The sequence below is a fragment of the Pantherophis guttatus genome, chromosome 3 (genome assembly GCF_059756535.1).
Source record: "Pantherophis guttatus breed Tessera chromosome 3, ASM5975653v1, whole genome shotgun sequence".
In the NCBI taxonomy this organism is placed as follows: Eukaryota; Metazoa; Chordata; class Lepidosauria; order Squamata; family Colubridae; genus Pantherophis; species Pantherophis guttatus.
The window spans coordinates 48,150,386-48,175,036 of NC_142065.1; the positions used below are offsets into that span (position 1 = coordinate 48,150,386).

General features: G+C 38.0%; 1 protein-coding gene across 1 annotated transcript; it reads left to right on the forward strand.

Moving 5' to 3' along the window:
• The first annotated feature begins 1,186 nt into the window (after window positions 1-1,186).
• Window positions 1,187-24,602, forward strand: FMOD (fibromodulin). Its single transcript, XM_034414527.3, has 3 exons — window positions 1,187-1,546; window positions 10,529-11,536; window positions 22,523-24,602. Exons 2-3 carry the CDS (start codon window positions 10,552-10,554, stop codon window positions 22,672-22,674), a joined length of 1,137 nt encoding a protein of 378 aa, XP_034270418.1. The 5' UTR covers window positions 1,187-1,546; window positions 10,529-10,551; the 3' UTR covers window positions 22,675-24,602.
• The last annotated feature ends 49 nt before the right edge of the window (window positions 24,603-24,651 follow it).

Here is a 24,651-nt window from a genome sequence, read left to right on the forward strand (position 1 = left end):
ATGCCTATTATAATTAAAGAGAAATATATTTAAACCTCTAACTCTCATTATTATTATTGAGTCTGATCCAAAAAATATTGCAACAATTATTATTATTATTACATGTATTTATATGCCGCCATTCTCCCGAAGGACTCAGGGCAGTGAACACAAGTTAAGAAACAAGTACAATAAAATCATAATTTAATCCAAATAATTAATTAGTAGTAAATAATAAAGCTCGGAATCAGTCTCAGCCTATTTGTTTGAAAAGCCAAGTCTTCAAGTCCCGATGGAAGGAGCGGAGATCAGGAGCCGTCCGGAGCTCAGTAGGTAATTCATTCCAGAGGGTAGGAGCACCCACAGAGAACGCCCTACCCCTGGGCACAGCAAGGTGACATTGGCTCGCCGTTGGAACCCTGAGGAGAGCGGCCCTATGTGAGCGAACAGGGCCAGTGAATAGTGGAAAGAGAAGAGGGAAAGATAGTTATTCAACCAGGGCCTCACTAGCCAATAGGCAGCAAGCTCTGAAGAACACAAAATACTCCTGTACCTGGCTCTTTCTTCCTTATTTGCTGTATAGCATGTTGCTGTCCCCACAGCAGCACTAGCCACTCCTATGTTACAGCAACCATTCTACTGGCTTTCTTCAGGCTGCACAATAGAATGTATGTTGTGAGGGCAAGAGATTTTAAAGACAGAAGAAAAACACATTAATGAGCTGTGTGGATAAGCTCATAATGTTAACTGCCTAGCCATCTTTTGTGTTGTACAGAATGGCTGCTAACATATAAGATTCTCCAGAAAATCATCCAGATTCATTAGACAACTTGGTTAAACCATCTTGATTAATCATCCACTCCTGCTGAGGTTTATAGCAATTAGCAGCCTAAAACTGACCAGAGTTATTACAAAGAACACCTTCAACACTTTCAGATCATTGGCTCCAGCCAACCAGATGACCAAACCCAGCATGTGGCTTCAGTGGAGCCAGATACCAATTAAGACAAATCAATGGTTGATCATGGCCAGCATGACATTCTAAGTTACATTTGGTTGGTCAACCTCTCTATGGACACTGAAGAATCCTGGTGCTTGGAGGGAGAGCTGCAATTTCGTATCTTTGTTTCCACTTCAATAACTAGGAGAAAACACAAGTTTGAAGCAGCAAATTTCAGCCTCATCTCCTCCCCACCCCCCACCCCCCAATTACTTCCAGCTTCATTGTTTCTTCCTGATAGAAAATTCAGGCAGCTTTTGAACAAACTCTTTAAAAACAAGGTTCCCCTAACCTATTAAACAGAAAGAGGATGAAAAAATTGCCAAACCTTTTGCAAAGAGAGGGAGGAAAAAAAATCTTGGATTATTTATAACGCCAAACGCTTTAAGGTCTCTTCACTCTGTCTGCAAACTGCCTGCTGCTTAGAGGCCACTCCAATATTTGATCAAGAGTCTGGGCGGGCACCAAGCTTGGCAAATTGCAACTTGCACACACATGGTTTTTAGTACCCAGGAGGATCACACAGTCAAACACTGAAGCTCTGGAAAAAGGAGTCTCTGGGTATAGGTGAGTTGATTTTTCAACCACATACTTTGTAAATTAATAAGAAATTCTTGGTATGCTGCACCAGAAAAATAGTTCTGGTTTCTTATCATGGACTGGTAAAATATTAATCTTGGTGGTCAGCATGAAATAAAATATGAATTGTATATTGAAAGGGTGCAAATGTTTTAGGTTAAGAGAGACATTTTCACTTTGCTAATAATGGTGAGGTTTGGGGGGGGGCATAATTTGCAAAATTCTTGGCAATAAGTAATGACATGAAATAAGCTGCCAATATTGCCAGACCCCCTATTCAGTCTCCTTCCACTGGATGCTCAAATCACTCTGGCTGCATTGTTACTGTAACCATCTGCCTCAGATTATTGGTGCAGATTATCAAACTATAGAGAGGAATTAACATTTAGTAAGTACTGAGTTATAACTAGAAATGATCAGACCATCTCAGGCAAGAAATCAGAATTTCAGTTCAGATCAATTAATTAAAACGTGTTCATTTAATCAGTATGATATAAATCCAATAGCTAATATAATTGGATTGTAGAAGGATATCTATAAGCAGAAGGCAATGCAACTTCCACAAATGTAGGATTGGAAGGAGAACTTGTGCAAGAGAATCCTGCCAGGAGTAATAAAGTAGAGAAGAACCCTTTCTTAATACTGTTTTGAGGATGTGTAGAATTTTTTTTTTTTTTGAGCCAAGCGAAATGTCACAAAATAGTATGCAAATTTTAAAGTACTTTAATGCTCTTCATCAGGCCAGGTAAAAAAAAAAAAAACTGGAGGTGAGAGGGGGAAAATGATTAATGATAAAGCATTTGCATTGACCTGCATTTTTTAACCAAAATGTTGAAGGAGATGTAACTCAAAGAATATGGAATTCAGCAGCAGGATCCTATTGTAAAAGAAAAATAGTTTATGTCACTGAATGAAAGGAGATGATTCCTAAGAATAACTGCCTTCCAATTGCTAGGTACTAATCTCTAAGTAGTAGTTCTCTGATACCCGCACACTCACACGGAAGAGATTCAACAAGAATTCAGGCTGCACCAAAGATAATTTTAGGTACAGCTAATATGGTCAAATCAGAGCAGCTAGACATTTAGGTGTAGCCTAAAGCCAATGCTGGTTGATTATTTCCACCTCCCATCTCATGATGAAATGGCTCGAACATCAATTCACTGGTCACCTCATATGATTACCATGTAGCTTGACCAAGAGTTATGAGGATTCGGAAGCTTGCATATAATTTTAATATTTGAATTGGCATTTAAAAAAGTTCTATAAAAGGGATTTGAGTGTTTTTTCTAATGGCCAACACAGCAACCTTTATACTTCATTTTTTCAATGTGGACAGTAGTGGCACAAGTCCATTTTCCAAGCAAGGAGAGGAATGTCTTGTTTTTTTTGGGCAAAGTGACACTGGAATGGTATGAGAAGTGGCATTTACTGAAAAGCTGTTTGCACATCAAATTTCCCTACAGCATTTAGTCTAAACAACCTATGTAATTCCTCAGATATAGTTGTAAGAGCTTTTTGTACGTGCAAGCAGAGTCTATTCAGAATTAGTAGGAATCGGTGTAAAACAGATGATTAATAGTTACTAAGCCAAATAAAAAGCAGACGTAATATGTCTAAGTAGCATTTTTTTGTGAAATTATATTTCTCTCCAAAGAATATTATTCCTTTGCTTCAAGGCTAGACATCTATTGTAATTGTGAGCATATAGTTGTGAACTCTTTGATGGGCAAATACTGGCAATAAATATAATAATAACTAAATGGACTACAGCTGCATAATTTTTGTGATACTTATTTGGCTAGAGCCTCTGACATTTTAGAGATAGCAGCACAACTTCCTGCTTCCAATTTGTGGGCCTTGTAAAAAGAAGTTCTATGTGTTCTTCTAACTACCACTTCCTAGTCTAATTTTCCATTTTCTTTTTAAAAGATCAAGTGGGGTGTGCCCATTCTTCCTACAGACCTATTGGATCATATAGTGGAGGGACAGGCACTCTGGTGCCTTTAAATAGTTTGGGTGCCACATCAACAATCCCTTGCCTTTTGGTCTTGGTGGCTGGCAGTGCTATATACAAAGCATCACAAATCTATTTCCTCCTCTCTATGCACAATAGGCATTCTTTGATCACCAAGATACATGCTTCCCAAATGATTAAAAATCCAGATTAAAGGTCCAAATTATTTGAGCAGCAGATGCAATACTGCCTCCTGTAAGACATCCATTAATTGCCCCTTCCACAGAATTATATCTTCCACATTCTGGGCTCATCTAATCAACCTCCTTTTATTAAAACCAATCAGTTACGAGGGGGCAGAGATTGTAAAGACATATAGGCATGTATGTATGTATGTATGTATGTATGTATGTATGTATGTATGTATGTATGTATGTATTTCTCTTTAGCCAGGTCCTTCCTATGTAAATCAAGATTTTTATGCAGCCCTAGTTCAGTGAAATCACAATCCACTAGTTTCTAGGCTTTTTTCAGGCAGCCAGCAAGCACCCTGCTGCCCATTGGGAGACTAAGCAGGGTGCTTGCTGGCTGCCTGAAAAAAGCCTAGAAACTAGTGGATTGTGATTTCACTGAACTAGGGCTGCATAAAAATCTTGGTTTACGTAGGAAGAACCTGGCTAAAGAGAAATACACATAAAGCCTACGAAAAGGAAAGAAAACAAATACTGTACCTTTACAGGGAGGATACATGGGATGAGGGTGTAGCTAACTGATGAGGATTTATAAGTCCGAAATAGATCTATCTTAGTCTCCTTAGTCAATATAAACTTCAAGCATTTTGTTCATATTCTTAGGCCTCAAATGCTGGTAAATACTTCATAAAAGTAGATTAGACATTGGACATCTTCGTTTGAACCTGTATGTTCTGTGGCATCCAGGTCACCACTGAGAAGAATAATTTTATCTCTAGAGCACTTTGCAAATGAGCACGGCCAGTGCCTATAGGCTCCAATGTTCATTTGGAGTGATTTATGTTAAATTCTCCTGCAACACATGAAAAAAATTATAGCTGGATGCTACAAGATGAAGTGTTGGCAGTGAAGAAAATCTTTGCTGACTTCTTTTACAACATGCTCCCTCATTCATATTCTGTTGTCTTTGAACTGAATTTTTGCCACCTGTGCTCAAAATGTTTGTTTTGGAATATACTAATTATTCCTCTTGGGAGGATTCTCATCCAAGATTTCCATCTAGAAAAGCTTTTCTAGCCTAACATGAGAGGTTAATAGAAGAGGATTCAATCTCTCATTCTTTAAACAATAGTGAGAAGCTCAAGGGGAAATAGCAATATCTACTTTGTCTACTATACAGGATTCAAATGAAAAAAAAGTTTAAAAAGCCATAAATTTCTACTCCTGGCAAGCCACAGAATTATATGTCAACATAAGAACATTAGAAAAATATGGAATCCATTCTGGAAGGCTTTATGGATAACTGCAGCATTACTCAGTTAGGAATATTCTACAGCTTTTTCATACATAAGAATGAAAATCGTTCTTCCTGCAATTACTTTAATGTGCATGAAAGGAAACTTGTTGGCTAGGATGGTCATTCACATTATACATGCTTTGTTTCTACTTTGTCACAAGGACATTTTTTTACATAAATTGCAGGACTGATGCCCCCCTGCCCAAGTTAGTGTATTAAATCATAGACACTGTGCATTCAGAAAGTATTCAGACCCCTTGACTTTTGTTAATTTTGTTATACTGCAGCCTGATTCTACAGTTGTTGAAATTCATTTTTTCCCCTCATTAATCTACACTCAGCGCTCCATAATAGCAAAGTGAAAACAGAATTTTAGGAATGTCTTTAGAAAAGTCCAACCACTCATTTTATTTTACATATGTACTAGGAGTACTGTTCAGTTTCTGCTGTTAGTGGGTCTACTGTTACTATGTTATTGCACTATAGTTGGGAGTACATTTTGGATGATTCTTTGGAGAACAGGGCATTTATCATCTTGGTCTATATTTCCCTGGGGTACAGTATATCTTTAGCTTGTAGCTGTGTTGTGAGTCTTTGTTTAGCTTCTAGGGCTTCTGAAAGAATCAGGCCCTTGTATTTTTCAGTAGCTGAGCCTTATCCTTCATTTCTACACCCTTCTGCAGTTTCACAGCTGACTAATTTCTCTTTGAGTTGCCTTGATTTTAGCTACCAACCTTATTTTCCAAGGGGGTGGAGAGCTGTAGTGCTGTTCTCCAGGGTTACATGGCTGTACTATATACCAATTCATTGGTTTGAGTTATGATGATAGTAAGGATTGTCATGAGAGTTCTATTGACATCTTCTAGCATACTATTTGATGGAACGTCTCCACAGTCTTGATAATTAGTCTTGAGGGTTGACTATAGTTAGTTTATCCATGATTTTATGCTTTATATCAGCTGCTGTGCATTGTAGTGGAGGGAATGGCTGTGATGTTCCAATGTCAAGTATTGGCTGCATATCCAATTGTTCTTCCTAGTCTCCTTCAATACAGGGTGTAATATGTAGTTGGTCTACCTCAAACTGTGACAGCAATTTCCTCTTACGCTATGTTGATAAATAGGGTAACTAGCTGTATCTCACTGTGGATATAGGTCTTTTGTCTATCCATCATTCCTTCATACATTTTATATCTCCCTTCTCATTAAGTCTACTGTTATAATAGCAGTAAGATTAACAGTAACAGTAATAGAGTTGGAAGGTACCTTGGAGGTCATCTAGTCCAACCCCCTGCTCATGCAGGAGACCTGAACTAGGGATTCAAACCGCCGAACTGCCGACTTTTCTGATCGACAAGCTCAGTATCTTAGTCACTGAGCCACCTAGTCAGAGTAATGCATGCCATAGATTCCAGGATCTCTTCTTTTGTCCATGTATGGTTTGTTCCATGGCCCATTTTTCATGAGATTGTCTTGGTTTGTCTTGGTTTCCAACATCTGATACAGGTGTTGTTAATCAGATTATGTCCAAATTGGCATAAATCTCTTAGTTCATGTCACTCTCATATCCAAAGAAGGGAGGTATAGTGTCAGAGAATCTTTGCCCAAAGACCCCTACTGGTAATCCAGTTGGGATTCATCTCAAAGAACAGTATCTAGTTACTATGCTACCCAGCCACTAGATAGTATACACACATTGCCATGTGCACACATATACACACACACACACAATGTATGTATATATGTATCTACTGTGTATATGTGATTGTGTATATATTTACATACATTGTATAAAATATAAGTTGTATGTTACATGTTGCATATTATATGTGTGTGATGTATGTGTGCGCATATTTATATATGTGCTCAATATACATACGATTTGCTCTGTTTTTCTCTTTTTATATGGGCAAGAATGCAGAAAGATTTACCATAAACTCTCTTGCTCAAATATCAATGACATTCCAGAAATCTGATGACTGCCCAGCCAAATAAAAGTATTATAATAAGGGACTGTGTTCAATTAACCTTTGATGCCTACATCTACTCTAGACAATGTGCTGTGCTAAATATGTCTATCCACTGAAGCAGTTCCCGCCCTACCACAATAACATATTGGTATTTGTTCTCAGTTCCCCAAACACTGAGAAGTTCCAAGGACACTGTGTAACAGGGTCAGGCTTCCTTTGCAAGAAGAGATCATTGGAAATTTATGACACTTGTTATAGTTGAATTTGTTTTCCACATGTTGAAAATAGTGGAAGCAAACAGCACAGCACTTTTTACAATGCAAAAGTCCCTATATTCATGGATATACAGTAGAAGATCCCCCAAAAGTGACCTCAACTCAGTTTATGGAGCGACCACAGTGTCTTCTTCATTCTCAATCTCAAAATTCTCTTTAAATCCTTTTTTCAGTTTCTGAGATGAAATGTTCTGCCAACAACTTTCTTTGTCATGGTGCCCAGTGATAGGAATGGACTTCCCTGGAACTGGCACCTGCATTGTTTTCCTCTGATGATGGCAAAATTATTTCTGTTTTCTTGAGAATTTCACGTATAATTTCAATCTTGCTATGTTTTCTATTGTATTTATTATTTTCTGGTCTTTCATATAATTCAATTTCAGTGTTCATATTTTCATTCTTTTATTCATCTTATAGATTTCTCTGAAACTACAGTTGAAAGATGGAATAAATATATATATACAATAAATAGAGATTGGAATGTATAAATAATAAATAAGGAATGCATTGCTACTGATCATTAAGGTAAATCACCTAGCTGTTAACTTTTTTTAAAAGAAGGATATTGATAGGATGGCAAGAAGTTGCCAACTTTTATAATGATGCTGTCAATCTGAACCTAAAGAAAAAAATTACAATGTATCATCTAAAATAGATAACCATCCTAGTCAAATGTAAGGTTAACCAGAATGCAGATCTTGTCATCTTTGTTGTTACATCTCAGGAAATGAAGTTTGGCATCAGTTAATAATTCTTATTTTTGTATACTGTTTTGCACAACAGTGATTAGATGAAGACATAGTTTCTTATTCAAATGAGGAAGTTTCCTTTGAAATAAAATATAATGGGGAAATAATCCAATAATATAATGTGGAACTCCTAGAATTTCTGGTATGATGGGATAATAATTTCCATCAACCCCCAACCAGTACACCAATGATAAGGGAGGCTGAGAGTTAACACAGATCTCCTATCTTTAGTCAACTCAAATGACAGTTTTACAAGCTTTCAAGCATAAGTAATTGCCCAACATGACTTTTTACTCTAGATGCCAGGGAGTTCCTCAAGCTAATAAGTAGAGAAAGTAGTTTCTCTACTTATTAGTACAAAGGAGCTGAAATATACTTTAGTTCTACTGACCAGAATTAGGGAGATGATGGAAGTCTATGTTTCCTCATTTCATTCCTTAAATGCTATTTTTTTTCTCACTTGCACATTATTCTTAAAACAATGTTGATCTTTTCAAATATCCTTGCTATTTTAAGAAGTCTTTTTGTTGATGTATACTGGTCCATTAGCTGCTAACTGGCTAATTTAAATTCAATCAGCATATCAAAGATTTATTAATCAGATTTTCCAAGGTGATGTTCTACAAATGTGTGGATTGTCAATTCGCATAAATCAAATTGGCAGGGATGACATGAGCTGCAATCCAGTTCAAATGAGTGGCATTCCCTTGAAGAACATTGATATAACTGGTAACATAAGTAACATGAAACTAATTGTGTTCCTTAAAGTGCTCACTTGGTGAGGTTGCCAAGGCATCTTGAAGACATTTAAGGTAACATGCAACATTTTTCAGGGTGAAGACTTTTTTGAGTGGTACAATGAGGTTGCAATAAAAAAAAAATAGAAGGAAGACAAACCTGGATTATTGTAATTTTTTTTATTGAATTTCATTTTATTTTAAACACAATTGAAATCATTACAACATGTCTGCTTAACAAAGTTCTTTTTTGTTACACTAAAAATTACAGTGCTTGAAAGAAGTATTGACCTGTACTCCAAGTCCCAAGAACCTCATGTTATGCACCCCTCTTTTATTGGTATTCCTATCAATATGAAACAGAAGCTCAATCCTTATTGTTTATAGCATCCTATACTGCAATATCCCAAATAGGACCATACATTTGGAATTTATTCTTATAATATGACATGTGATCTGAAAATGGAGGACACAGACATCAATTTGTGGTCAAACATATCTTCATTGCTCTCCCTGACTTCTGTAGATATAGTAGATCAATTAAGATGGTCCATCTCAGGTGTCTGAGAGATCCAAATTAGCTTTTCATTATAGTTCCACCTTGCACCTGGTTGCCAGGTTGAAAATGGTGGCCGAGGTGTTGGGTGTAATTGCTCCTGAGGGGTTTTCCATCAGTTACATATCCAAGAAGCATCTTTGTTTCCAAGGAACTCCAGGAAATTATGTGAGTGAAGAGATGTGCAGTGTAACAATGGTGAAAGAAAGGGCAAGTCCTACTTGCTCTTTCAATACCTCCTCTGCTGTGAAGAAAAGAATGATGAAGCCTGCTTAGTTCTCTTACTCTTATGATGAAGCCTGCTTAGTTCTCTTACTCTTAGTTCACTTGCTCCATCCGTAGATTTTCATTCAGTGGTTGTGTTCAGGATAGTTCACTCCCTACTACAGAAGGCTGGTGAGTTCAGCATCTTAATAGGCTGTTTTGTTGGTCTGCTACATTCTACACTGATAAAACCATAGGTATGTATATGGAAAGACAGAGAATAAAGAAGATAAGCAATATGAGGAAAGTTCTTAGATCAAAATTCTTTTCTCTAAGAATTGGATAGACTACAACACAATGCTCTATTTCTATCATATCCAGTGTGTCTGTGTGCATGCATGTAAAACCAAGATACTGAGAAAATGATTTTAGTCTACTCTTCTGGGAAGGAACATTTTTAAAATACAGTCCTAACATACAAATTGAAAATGGTATTTCCAGAGGTCATCTCCTACATCTACAAAGAAGGGAATTATATATTTCTCAGAGTTGGTTTTGACTGGAATAGTTTATAAACCTTACAAATTAAAGTCTCTATGCCTGACATTAAAAATCTAATAATTGCTTTTATTGGTTCCATAAACCTGACTCAGATTAGTAAGTATTAAAAGCATATATATTTAACTCATAAGTGATCTCAGTCCCTTTTATACACATTAATAGCTGCTAATTAGCAAGGCGCTGTGTGGTACAGTGGTTAGAATGCAGTATTTCAGGCTAACTCTGCTTACTGCCAGGAGTTCAATCCTGACCAGTTTAAGGTTGACTCAGTCTTCCATCTTCCTGAGGTTGGTAAAATGAGGAGCCAGATTGTTGGCGGCAATATGCTGACTCTGTAAACCACTTAGAAAGTGCTGTACAATACTATGACGCAGTATATAAGTCTAAGTGCTATTGCTACTGTGGCTTTGTTTTCCTGAGTTAATATTTTTGATGGTTGTTTTTTTTCTCTCTTTTTCTTACTGTACTCTATAGGTTAAACCAAAGTTTGCAGCACAATGCACTGGGCTTCTGTTTTGATCCTAGTTGGCTTCTGTGGAATATCCTTGAGCCAATATGATGATCAGTACGAGGACATATTCTGGTTACAGCAATATTTACGCAGCCAATCTTCCTACAGCTATTCACCATATTATGAAGATGAGATTCCCCCATATTCTTCTTACTCTTCTGAGCCAGTTGGATCCTATGTCGGAGAGCCTGTCCCTGAACCACCTGTTTCTAGGGAGTGCCCCCAAGAATGTGAATGCCCCCCTCATTTCTCTTCTGCCTTGTATTGTGATACTCGCAATCTTAAGTATCTTCCATTTGTGCCTTCTCGAATGAAATATGCCTACTTTCAGAATAACCAAATTGTGGCGATCCAAGAGGGAGCTTTTGACAATGCAACCAACCTCGAGTGGTTAGCACTGCATGGCAATCAAATAACCAATGATAAATTAGGCAAGAGGGTCTTTGCCAAGCTCAAGAATTTAGAAAGGTTGTACCTTGACCATAACAACCTGACTAAAATGCCTCACCCCTTGCCACAATCACTGAGAGAGATTCACCTGGCTTATAATCAGATCTCCAAGATCCCATCCAATGCTCTTGAAGGCTTAGACAACCTTACTGCCTTGTATCTCAGCCACAACCATATACAAGAAATGGGATCAAATCTCAAGTGGTTAAACTCTCTGATCCTTGCAGATTTGAGCTACAACCAGCTCACAAAAGTCCCCGGTGGGCTTCCAAGCTCCTTAGAACAACTCTATTTGGAGCACAATCACATAAATGCAGTCCCTGATGATTACTTCAAGGTCTCCCCTAAATTGCTGTACGTACGAATGTCTCACAACATCCTGACAAATGAAGGCCTCTCCCCAAATGCTTTCAACACAAGCAGCATTCTGGAACTTGACCTCTCTTATAACCAGCTTCAGAAGATCCCACGAGTCAGTACAAGCCTTGAAAATCTTTACCTTCAAGGGAACAAAATAAATGGTGAGCTTTCATGTTCTGAACAGTGAGCTATTATGGGGTGGCATTGAAGCAGGATAGATTGGGTGGATAAGCTGTTTTGAAATGACAACAACTAGGTAAAAGGATATCAGCTGCTTTCTTGGATGCAATGTTCAAAAATCACTGTACAATTATCCCATCTCTGCCTCCTTAATGGCTTTTTCCTTGATAAAATCAAAGATGGAAGAAGTACTAGGAAAACATGGGAGATTTACAAATAAAAGAGAGGCTGGAGGTTACTAGACAGAGGTGCAATCTAATTTTGACATGAGACAAGGCTTGCTATCTGAACAATTGAAATACATCTCAGTTGTTCCTTGTTAAGGCAATGAATAGAGAAGAAAGGTTACTCCCAAACTTCCAGCTGGGAAAAAGTGGTGCCTGAAGCCCAATGCTTTGTTCCTGAGAATTTACAGGATTCTCACAAAGCAGCCCGAAAAGCAGACAGAGAGAGAGAGGAGGGGGTTGGCCAGGGGGGAAATGCTCCCGGTTCGGACTGAATCGCCCGATCCGATAGCGATGGCAGCAGGTGATTCGGAGAACCGGTAGCAAAAATCCCTGCACACACACACCCCACCCACCCATGCTGAGCTGAGCCGCACGATCATCAGAGGCTTTTTTTTTTAACTTTTAAAAGCATTTTTTCTACAACCTCTTCCGATGAAAGAATGCTTTTAAAAGTAAAAAAAAAAGCCTCTGATGATCACGCGGCTCATCTGGGATCATCAGAGGCTTTTCAAAGCATTTTTTTCTGCAACCTTTTGGCCGAAGAGGTGGTTAAAAAAATGCTTTGAAAAGTCTCTGACGATCCCAGCTGAGTTGCCTGATCGGCAGAGGCTTTTCAAAGCATTAGAAAAAATGCTTTGAAAAGTTTAAAAAAGAAAAAAGTTGGCCACACCCACCCAGTCACATTACCCCACCACCACCAAGCCACGCCCATGGAACTGGTAGTAACAAATTTTACATTTCACCCCTGGGGTTGGCTGCTGGTTGTGAACCACAGAGGGGGCATCCAGCAAAGCTGCTGGAAGTTCTTGAAAACTGACAATCAATATGACTTTCTCCTCAACTGGAAGTTTTTCTTTCCCATATGATAAGGAGGAAGAAAAGGGGGCAGTTCTCGCAAATTTAGTCAGAAAGTACATAAAACAACCTTGAACAGTTTGGGGGTTGGGGGGTGTTTTAAAACAGATTCATAAGGATAAACTTCCCACTCACACAACTGCTCTTTCTCTCTTTTTCCTTGGGGAGGGGGAAATGTTTTCTCTTTGATTAGTTCCTGTTTTGGTCAAAGCACAAAATGACAGTACAGGAAATTGAAACCAGAAAGCAACAGGTCAGTTCTTCTCTTGATTTTTCAGTTTAGGGAATATTCTATGTTCTCCAAAGTCCACAACAGATAGTTCTCAACTTACAACCATTCATTTTAGTGATTATTCACTGCACTGATGATGTCACCTATTTTAGTAATGGAATGTCTGCAGGGAAACAACAAAGTTCAGAGATTCGTGTGTTTGATTACTGGCGTATATTTACGAAGGTTGCAATGTTCTGGGGTTATGTGATCACCATTTGCAACATGCCCAGACAGCTTCTGACGAGTGAAGTTAATGAGGAAAGCTGGCTTCACTTAATTGACTCTGTGATTCATTTAACAACTGTGGCAAAAAAAGGTTGTAAAATCAGTTGCAGTCATACGATGGCTCACTTAACAACTGCATCCCTTAGCAATGGAAGTGCCAGCCCCAATTATAGTCATAAGTCAAGGACTACCTCAACATACAGCCATCATGGAGCTTGATCATTATGGTAATATGTCACAACAGTCATGAGACCAAACTGAATTTATGACTTTTTGCGGCAGTCATTAAGTGAACATAGCAATAGCACTTAGACTTATATACCATTTCATAGTGCTTTACAGCTCTTTCTAACCAGTTTATAGAGTCAGCACATTGCCTCCAACAATCTGGGTCTTCATTTTACAGACCTTGGAAGGACGAAAGGCTGAGTTAATCTTGAGCTGATCAGGATCAAAGTCCTGGCAGTGAGTAGTGAGTTCACCTGCAGTACTGCATTCTAACCACTGCACCACCACGGCTCTCTTGCTTTCCTTAACAAAAACCAAAGCAAATGCCGAAGTCATTAAATGAGCTAACACTATCATAAAATGCGGTCACATGACAGCAAGATACTGCAAATGGCCATAAATGTGGCCACAGTGCTGAGTGTCCGAAGTTCAGTCACATGACTGCAAAGGTAACCCGACCATTAGAACTTCAAATCCAAGTCATACATCTCCTTTTTTGGGGTCAGTCATAACTTGTAAGGGTCGCTAAGCGACCGATTGTAAGTCAAGGACTACCTGTATATTTAAACAGGTCCTTCATGAGAAGGAGGATGGCTAAGAACAAAGGAATCAAAGAATGGCAGACTTGCTGTGGGCAAGAGGAGCTGTTCTCCATCAGCCAATACCGCTGACACAGGAAAAGATCATTCCTTTAATCACTGTCATCAGAAATTGAAGCACAGCTAGAAAGGAGGATGTGGGGGCAGAGTTTCAAAGTAATACAGACTTTGTAGTTCCTGATACTACTCTAAGGTGTTTGAAGGCAATGCTCATTTTCTTCAGCCATTTGAAAGCCACTACATTTAGAGAAGGATGTGTTACAGGGGTGGGATTCAGCTGATTCAAACCAATTCAGGCTAACCGGATGTTAATTTTAATCTGGTTCACCGAACCAGTAGTTGCAAGGACTAGTGACCCCGCCCACCCCGCCCCTCCCAGGAGTCTTCACGCAGCCTGTTTTGGATGCCAGGTAAGTGCAGGGCCCATGCAGTGGGAGGGCAAAAAATTGGGCTTCTGGAAGTCCGGAAACGGGCACATTTCCAGCTTCCAGAGGGCCTCCAGAGCGCGGGGGGCCTGTTTTCGGCTTCCTGGAGGTTCAAGGAAAGCCTCCAGAGCCCAGGGAGGGTGAAAATGGGCCTACCAGAAGTACCGGAAGTCCAAAAACGGGCCTGTTTCCGGCCTCCGGAGGGCCTCCAGAGCCCAGAGGCTGTTTTCACCTTCCCGGAGGCTCAAGGAAAGCCTCTGGAGTCTGGGGAGGAAGGGCAAAAATGCCCACACACACACACACACACACACACACACACACACACATGCAGGAAGCCAGGTAGACCACACCCAGCAACCAGGCAGAGAACCAGTTGCTAAAATTTCTGAATCCTACCCCTGCTCTGTTAGTGCAGGGGTCCCCAATCCCCGGTCCGTGGACTGGCACTGGTCTGCGACATGCCAGAAATCAGTCCACAGAAACAAAGCCCCATCCATGGGATGCAGACAGCACATGAAACCATGTCCCCTCCAGTCCATGGAAAAACCTCTCTCAATGAAACCAGTCCCTCGTGCCCAAAAGATTGGGGGCCGCTGTGTTAGTGTGTAGAAGGCAAGAGATACAATGATTTTTTTCTATCACAGCCCTCATTTGTGGCTTAATTTTCTCTCAATATTTTCCATCTAGATACATTTTCTAAGTTCAAATTGACAGTTGATATCCAATGGCAGTTTTGCCTTAAGGGGAACTATAGTTTGACTTTTTAGCATTTAGCATTTTATGACATAATCCCAGTCATCATGGATACCAGTCAGTAACATACTCAAATTTCAAAAAGAAATTAGTGTAGGTAAAAGAGGTTTTTTTTAAAAGAAAATACTGCCTAGTAGCTAAAACTTATGATGGGTGAGTTAAGTAATTCAAAAATGACAGCATAAGTAGAAGCAAGCGGATAAGAAAGAGAGCTAAAAGTTATTCCTAATCTTAAAATGATTAATGTACAATATAAAGTTCATTTTTTTCACTGATCAATGGAGACAAACATTAGAAAGATCATATTAATAACACATCAGTTATCTTTCTGACATAGTTTTGAGTGTTCATATATGTTGGTTTAACAGGAACCTCCAGGAATGCAAATGAGATTCACACCAGATTATGAATGTGTTAAGACTGCTACTTTAAGCGTTGGTTTTATATCTACTTGCCTGGGAATAATCCTTACTAAATTCAAATGGGGCTTTAAATATGCATGCACAGAGCTCTCTTCCCTATTTTTTAATATTTTAACTGCATTGAAATTCTGATTGCAATAATGTTTTATAGGCTTGATTTTTCTAAAATGTTTGGTTCTGTACAAATAAGATATCTACAACAGGTGAAAAACAATAATTTTGAGTTGGAGAAAATATTTGGTTGTTGCATTCCAAGCTTAGTGACAAATCCACCATAGGCTTTGTGTCTCATGCACCTCTTGAAGAAGAGACAGCAGTCTGGCTTGTTTTAATTATTTCTTTATCTCTAACTGAGGCTAACATAAGGTTATTTACTACTTTGCCTTATAAAGGCATGTCAAGTATAGCTTCATTTACTTGACCTCTGACCCCTGAGAGTTCAACCTCTTTTTTCCACTGCCCAGATCATCTGGACACAGGGAACCATTACTGTTCCCCTGTTACTAATTTTAAGTTCTGTCCCAGTGATTCCAGTACAACCAAAATAGCTACCCACCCCCCACCCCCACCCCCTGCAAAGTAGCTCTATTACTTAGCATTGGATCGCTGGGCAGAAGGGATGTAAGAGAGAAAGAGGAGTTAAAGTCTTCCCTGTTACGAGACCATCTCTGTTCAGTTTGTGTGTATATGTTTGAATGCTTGGGGGGACAGGGAGAAAGAAGAGAAATCAAGTGAGAGAAAATAAAAAATATATTAACAGATTTAGTGTGAGAATGGAAGTCGTAAAAATGTGTATATCTGTGAATGTGAGGTCTGAGTGCACAAGACCATATGTTTTACACATAGTGTATGAGACTTAATCCTGGCTCTGTCCATTGGAATGCAGCCCAATCACACCACATCATTACCCACTCCTGGTATATTGTTAGGCGGATAAGCCGAAATAAGCCATAAATTCACACAGAAGGTGAGAAAATCTGGAGCTTGAGTTTGCCAAGTCCCGTTTTATCTAAACAAAGGAGATTGTGGCATATTCTTAGTGTAATCAGTTGATAAAGCAAGACTTCAAACTAACTATGGACTGTAGAAATCAGTTTAAATAGGAAATGTAGTTTGTAACAAACTGTATTCAGAAGCATTTCTATCCATCAGGAAGGACAAAAGCCTGAAGCCAATATAAGAATATTCTGATAATATGCAATCATATTTCACAATTACAGATATCCTAGCACAAATCATAGCACAACCACACTGCAATTTTTGCTGGTTTTAGAAAAGCACCTTTTAAAAACTCAATGAGATAGTCATTAGTAAATCATAAACTGATGACATAATTCAGATTCTTCTTCTAAGGACTATAGCTTCTAACCAGTGGAACGTCTATCCACAATTTGTGAGATCCTTAGCAGGTAAATTGAAGATGGGGGACATTTTACATCAGAGGTCTGTCTGGACCAGTCCCTGGCAAAGATCCAAAATGTAGCACAAGATGTTGACAAAATCTTAGATGTATCATTAGAATTTACCAAGATCTTTCACTAGATTCCCCCCCTTTTAAAAAATATTTGGGTGGGCTTGGGAGCTGAGTAGACATTCTGATGCCAATCTCTGGCTAAGCTTTCATTTCCAGAGTGGCATCAGCTCTAAAATAAAGTCCTTTTACCCCAAATCAGTTTGGAGTTATTCCTACATCTTTACTGATTATGAATTTCAGACAAATTAACTGTGCCCTCCTATTTTTTCTTGGTTCTCACTTGTTGCATTTATCTGTGTACGTATGTGTAATTTTTATTAAAGAATTTTTTAAAAAGTTGGAAAACTAAGAAAAAATAAGAAAAAAATCAAAGAAAGCTAAAAGTGCAAGGAAGGGAAAAACTAAAAGAAAAATAGAAAAGAAAGAAAAAGGATACAAACAGTAGCTTCAATTCATCTTGAAAGCAGTAATTAGTCCTGCTTATTACTTTGCCTCTTAGTCTATGGTTACACAACATATCCCTCTTCTTTATGTAGCCTGTCTAATCTTCAATAGTGATGACTTTTGATGTCTGTTTATGTCTTTTCTACAAACAAAATAATTGATTTAGCCATATTGGCAAGTTCTACCCTCTTTCCACCTATTCCTCCATTATTAGTAGTGTGAATCTTTCCATCTTACAATAATCTTGCTGCAGTTGCACTGTAGAAAACAAAGTTTATGACTTTTTTTCCCCCAATTGTTTTCCATCAATCCCAAAAGAAAAACCTCTGGTCTTAGTTGTATATTAATCTTTAAAATCCTCTGAATCAGTGTGCCTATTGCATTTATCAAGTTTACTCCTGCCAAGGTCTAAAAAAAGTATCATCAAGTCATGGAGAAAGTTTATAAAAGTTACACAAACTTTTCTTCAAATCTCTGACTCTGTGTGACAGACAATTAAATTGTTTCGCCCTCTTTATGGACTACCTCATTTTTCAAGGAATTCTGTTGTTAACCTTTGACATATTTTTAACATTTTTTCATAAGACAGTTGCTGTTTTTCTTCCCCAAAGTAAAAGAGGAAAACAGCAGAACAAGAAGACACAGGAGCAAAATTAGAGTTGCATATAGACCTGATAGTTGCTAGGCTTTTAAGATAAAGCTGACTTTTATCTCTGACGCAGAATCTTTTTTTTTTTTTTTTGCTTTAATTTATATGAATCTTTTTGTTGTTGTTCTTTTGGCCTCTCAAATGAAAATAGTCCATTTTCTTTCACCCGTTTTCATTTCAACTCATCTGCAGAGTTCAAACTGTAATCTCAGCTAAGGCTCTGAATTGAAAATTTGAAGGCTAGAGACAAAAAAATAGTTATTGCAGAAGGATGAAGGCATTTTGAAAACAGTGTATACAGTGTTTGTCCTGTTGCAAACATTGTAGTAGGATACTATATTAGATTCAGGCAAACAGGCTTTGGGCCAGAACCGTTTGGCCCAAGGCCTGTAATACTGCAAAAATGCAGCAGTGTGTAGCAAGTCAGGTTCCAAAAGCTCTCAGCTCTCTTTAAAAGAGAATGCCTGCTTCCCATTTCAGGCCTTTTCCCAACTCCTGTATATCATTGGGTGCAGCACGAGGCTTAACAGATGGCGTGAGTTACTATTCTACTTTCTCTGGTAGTCCTGTAGAAACATGCAGAGTTCTGCACATACACTGACGAGTTCTAAAATAACAGCAATTTGATAAAATAGAATGGAGGACTTGTGCCAGTGGTGTTTTTACACACCCCGTTACAGTTTACTATGGAAGCAAATAAAAAAAATTGCTCTACTTCAATATGTCATTATATAGCAAATTGAAGTTATGTTAGACTCCCTAATGTTCCCACTCCTGATGATTGCTGCTCCTCCTTACATTTTACCTTTTAAAAATAGTTCTAAATATTGCTGCTTAAAATGCAGCTAATGGTTTTTCTTTTAGAAACTGTTCAGCCATCATGTAGCCAATGTAGTTTGACTACCGAGTGACATTTAAAGGGCAAGTGAAGTTTCCAGTCCATGGCATTGGTTTATCTTCACTCAAACCATAATGAGGCCAAGTCTGATTTGACTATTTGTAGAAAGTGAAAGACTAAAGATCTGTAAAGCATACGGGTAGTCCTCGACTTACAACAATTCATTTAGTGACCATTCAGAGTTACAACAGCACTGAAAAAAAGTGACTTTTGATGATTTTTCACAGTTAGAACTTTGCAGCATCCCCATGGTCAGGTGACCAAAATTCAGGTCCACGGCAACCGGTTCATATTTATGACGGTTGCTGGTCATGTGACCATTTTTTTGTGGCCTTCTGACAAGAAAAGTCAATGGGGAAGCTAGATTCACTGAACAATTGGGTTACCAACTTAACAACTGCAGTGATTCACTTAACAACTGTGGCAAGAAATGTCGCAAAACTCATTTAACAAACGTCTCACTTAGCAACAGAAATTTTGCTCAGTTGTGGTCGTAAATGAAGGACTACTTGTATTTCATTCTTCCTCATCATTACCATCAACAACCATTTTTTTTTTACCTAAGTCAAATTTGAATGTAAAAAGAGTGTAGCAGAATTGACCTACAGACTGACTGATTTCTGTACAACACTGCAGGATTGGGGATTACAGAATAACAAAATAGTAGAGTTGGAAGGGACCTTGGAGGTAATCTAGACCAAGCCCCTGCTCAAACAGAAGACCCTATATCATGTCAGACAAATGGCTATCCAACTCTTCTTAAAAACCTCTAGTGATGGAGCACCCACAACTTCTGAAGGCAAGCTGTAATTAATTGTTCTGGAAATTTCTCCTTAGTTCTAGGTTGGATCTCTCTTTGATAAGTTTCCATCCATTGCTTCTTCAAATGCTTTGGAGAATAGATTGGCTCTCTCTCTCTTTGTGGAAGCCCCTTAGATATTGGAAGTCCCCTTAGATATTGGAAGTCTACTCTTAGTCCTTTTCTTCATCAGACTAGACATACAGGTAGTCCTTCACTTACAAACAACAGTTCATTTAGTGACTTTGAAGTTGCAACGGCACTGAAAAAAGTGATTTATGACCATTTTGCACACTTATGATCATTGCAGCATCTCCATGGTCACATCATCCAAATTCAAACGCTTGGCAACTGACTCATGACGGTTGTAATGTTCCTGTGACAAGTAAAGTCAATGGGAAAACCAGTTTCACTTAACAACCATGTTACTAACTTAACAACTGTAGTGATTCACTTAACAACTGTGGCAAGAAAGATCGTAAAATGGGGCAAAACTCACAACTATCTTGTTTAGCAACAGAAATTTGGGGTTTAATTGTGGTCATAAATTGAGGACTACTACCTGTATCCAGTTCCTGTAATCCTGTTCCCACCTTAGGTCCCACCTAATTCTAGTCCCACCTTAGGCATGAAGACGGGGGAGGGTGTGTGTGACCTTGGGCCAGTCACTCTCTCAGCCTTTAGAAAGAGGCAGTGGCAAATCACTTCTGAAATCTTAGCAAGGTAACTGCAAGGACTTGTCTACACAATTACCAGCATTCAAGATTAATGAAGAGTAGAATCTGTTTCAAATAACTAGGCCTTGGATTCCCTCTGGCTGCTTAAAAGGAGCAATACAATTTATTCCCTCCAGCATATATCTGTCTATCAATCTGCCTTAGAAGCCTTCAGAATTTCACTGTAAAAACCATCACTTAAGAACAGCAGAGAAGAAAACAGGACTGGTTCTTAGATAAAGAGCTTCTGAGTTACTTTTATTCTTCAAGGCCTCTGTGATCTTTGGGCAACACAATACATATATCTCCCAATTACCTATGACGTTTTTAATTCAGTAGTCGTCAACATTAATAGTACAGATAGATTAAATCCACAAAGAGATTCCTGCCCAAATAATTTAAAAACTAAACTCCAATCCAAAAGAAAATAGAAGAGATAGTGAATAAGAAAATAATAAATTATTTAAAACTCTGAAGTTTTTTTTTCACGGAAGTAGTCTAATAAAACACTGCTCCCATAATATATCATTTGAAGTTTCTCAGTAAATTATTTATTTCTCCCCAGAACCCAAGCTAATCTCTACATACAAAATAGCTTTTCAGTTGACAGCTCCAAAGCCTGAATGATGCCTATTTCAATTTACAGGTCTTAAAGTAAAGCTTGCTGGTTTTCTTTTTTCCCCTTGGTTTATTTAAATACAGTTTTAAACTGCTTCTGACCCATTGTGGTGATACTTTCTTTCAACTTTGGTTTTAAATGGATTTTTTGTCATTTTAATATTATTTTCTTAGTTATGTTTCATTAGCCTTTTTGAGTGCTTCTTAGAACGCAACCTATTACTAGTTTGACAAGTGATAAAAAAAAAGATCTTGGAATAATATCAGTGTTTTTTTTAACCTTGGCAACTTTAAGATATCTGGACTTCAACTCCCCATATTCCATAGCTAGTCTATACTGTGGCCATGAAAACATGGCTCAATCCAGGTAGTCACTAGGAGTCAATTTGACTCAAAGGAGATTTTGACTTTTATTTAATATGAAATTGAATTTAATAACCTAATGATCCTTTTTAACTTGTTTGATTCTATGTTCATGATAAAAGCCTCCAATTAAATGTAACAATGATGCTTATATATATATTACATACATATTTCATGAATTATGTGCTGCTTTAATCACCTATGAATAAGAATTGCTTTGAATAGGTACATTGATATCATTAAAGGAAAATGGCACAGGTGGGCTTTCATGATGAAAATAGTTGTGGAAGAAAATTATCCTAGTTTCAATTTTTTTGGATTTATAACAGCATATTATACAATTCAAATAATTTTTCTATGATTTATATGGAAATGTTTTAAATATTAATCTCCTAGTAGCCCCAACTTTGCAGCTAGAAATGCACTGCTTAGCCCAATAAAATCTTGATCAGAAATGCTATTATTACATAAAAAATTGAGCTACCATATTTGGGCTGAAAATCTCAACCTCTAGATGGCAGCAAAGATATACACTGGCTTCTTTTCTGCCATCTGATGGTCATCCAGATGTGTGCAGCCTAGATTGTGTATCAATAGTTAAAGGCCAAGCATAGCTCATTATATATTTGTTGCTTCTTCAATCTCTACCCAATAGGGAGACTAATAGCCTTACCTTACACCACAATCCATAATACCATTGTTGCCTTGCAGACCTACTAGACCTCAAGGTCTAAAATACCCAAGATAATGTCCAAAATCCATACTGACTTAGGAAATTTTGGGGTTTAATCCAATAGTTCTGGAAGGCATTAGGAGAGGAATGCTGATTTATGTCTTTAGAGTAACTGAAGCTCCCTTTGAACTAGCTAATCCCTGAAGTTACATAAGATATCTGAGCTAATGAGATTTGCCTCTGTTGATAAGAATGTGACACCTAATTCTTGAGCTACATAAAAGAAAAGTGTAAATGAGACATAATTCTTTCTTTTTGTTCCCAGAATTCACCATCAAGAGTTTTTGCAGCTTTGTAGACATCATGAATTTTTCCAAGCTACAAGTCTTGAGACTGGATGGGAATGAGATCCGTCGCAATCATATGCCCTCAGATGCCCCACTATGCCTGCGGTGGGCCAATGTCATAGACATTTAACTACTACACTTGTTTCTTTCCTTAGACCACCTCCATCATAGGAACAGGGCCAAATACTTCCTGCAATCCTACGGCACAATGAGGATTCTTCCTCACTTTTTTTTTACTGCTTCATTTGACTGAGCTTCTACAGTGGTATAATGTAGGGAGAATTGGTAACCTGAACGCAGAGGTCTTGTTTATAATAGTCAATTCAGTAACGACGCAAAGGCCAACCAAATCTTTGCTTACCTCTTTCCCACTTTCTCTCTACCGCACTCTCATTTTTTCAGCAATCACTTACCCGGTTTTCATGTCATGCTGTTGGGTGGTGCTCATTCTCTTTGATGAGCAGTACAGAAGTATTATTCTTTACAAGTGTTTCGTGTGTGTAGCATTAGAAATTCAATGCCAGCTAGGATACCTTTGGGATTTAGTTTTCCATGTAGGGGGACTGCAATGAAAAAGTACTGTAGCATGTGTGTAGTGGCAGTGAATGAGACTAAATCCAAACAAAACTAAAACAGATTAAAGAGTTGACCACCCAGCAAGGAACTATTAGAAAGATTAGTTCGGGAAACAGAAAAAAAGCAAAACCAATGGAGAAAACAGTAACAAGTTAGTTGACAGTATAACTCTCCAGGTATTAGTTGCCAACTAAGTAGCATCATTTTGTTTATTCTTCTTTCTTGTCCATTAGTTTTAACATACACAATACAACAACACACATTACCAGTGAGGAATCAAAACTCCAACAAGCTTAGCAACACATAAGAATTGCATATTGAGCTAATCATGATGCTGTACGTCAAATGTCACCATTATATTTCCAACCCCAATAGAGGCTTGTTATTTATAATAGTCATAATTTAGCCCCCAGAAAGACCAAAATATAGTTTTGCACTTAAATAGTTTCAGCAAGACCCTTTGTCACCATCTTTTTTTCATTTTTACTTTGTTCTAATGCTCCTATTTAATCTCTTAATGTTCTGCAATCAGTGCTGTGGTAGCAGAAGGATTTTAAGTAATATTTCCGCCTCAGATTTGGAGACCATTGCACTTTGAGAGATTAAAAGGAGTAACGGAGCCTTCAAACCTAACATTTTCTCACAGTTTGAGGGCAGCCTTACATCAATAGAAAAGCTTCATTCATATCACATCCTGGAGGGGTGGGAAGAAAGAGTATCTTTTTCATTTTCAGGAAAAAAAGAACATTTTACTATGTAAACTTCTGATGGCATTGAGCCCCATTTGTGGCTTCCTACACACTGCATATTATTAACCTTTTCCAGCCAACAGGTTTTTTTTCCCCCTTTCTTCTGTTATAGCGCAATGCAATTCATTACTCAATGCTTTCATCATGCATATTTCATATTCCTTTCCATGTGCTGCTTGAGTGCATATAAACAATGCTACTGTTTGAAGGCATGTTTCTAGATAATAATAAAATGCAATGAGAACCATAAGCATTAAAACGGTTGGTAAGATTCAGTATCATTCAAGCAAGATATTTAGTCAGCATATAATGAAGAACTGAGGATTTTAGGCTTGTACTACTCTGTATGTTCCCATTTCAGCACAATAATCCAATAAAAGGTGCATCCTAAATCCTTGTTATAATAGCATTGCTTTCTTGGTTCCTGTAAGTCTAATTACATTTGCTATAATTCGCTTGCTTGACTATAGAACTGCCTGTATTAAATTTCATGCATGCCATAGTACCAGCTACTGCCATAAGAATCTATGGTGCTTTTGTCTATCATCCACTTTCATTTCCATAAAATTCATGGAGGGAAAAACAAGAACAAGGGAAAAATAGGTCTTGGGAGATTCTGAGATGCTCGAAACCTTTTTGTATATGTAAAATGCATGCTGATAATATTTTTAAAATGTAGATGCATGAACTGTAGATACCATTATTGTTCAATAAAATCCTTTTTATAATTGCATGGAATGACTTGAAAACTACCAATTGTTGAGAGGAAGTCTGAAACATCT

Excerpts from the sequence above, each read along its gene's own strand:
- FMOD (XM_034414527.3), top strand. The coding sequence starts at position 10,552 with ATGCACTGGGCTTCTGTTTTGATCCTAGTTGGCTTCTGTGGAATATCC. Across the intron at positions 11,537-22,522 it reads TCAAGGGAACAAAATAAATG|AATTCACCATCAAGAGTTTT; the intron begins GTGAGCTTTCAT and ends TTTTGTTCCCAG.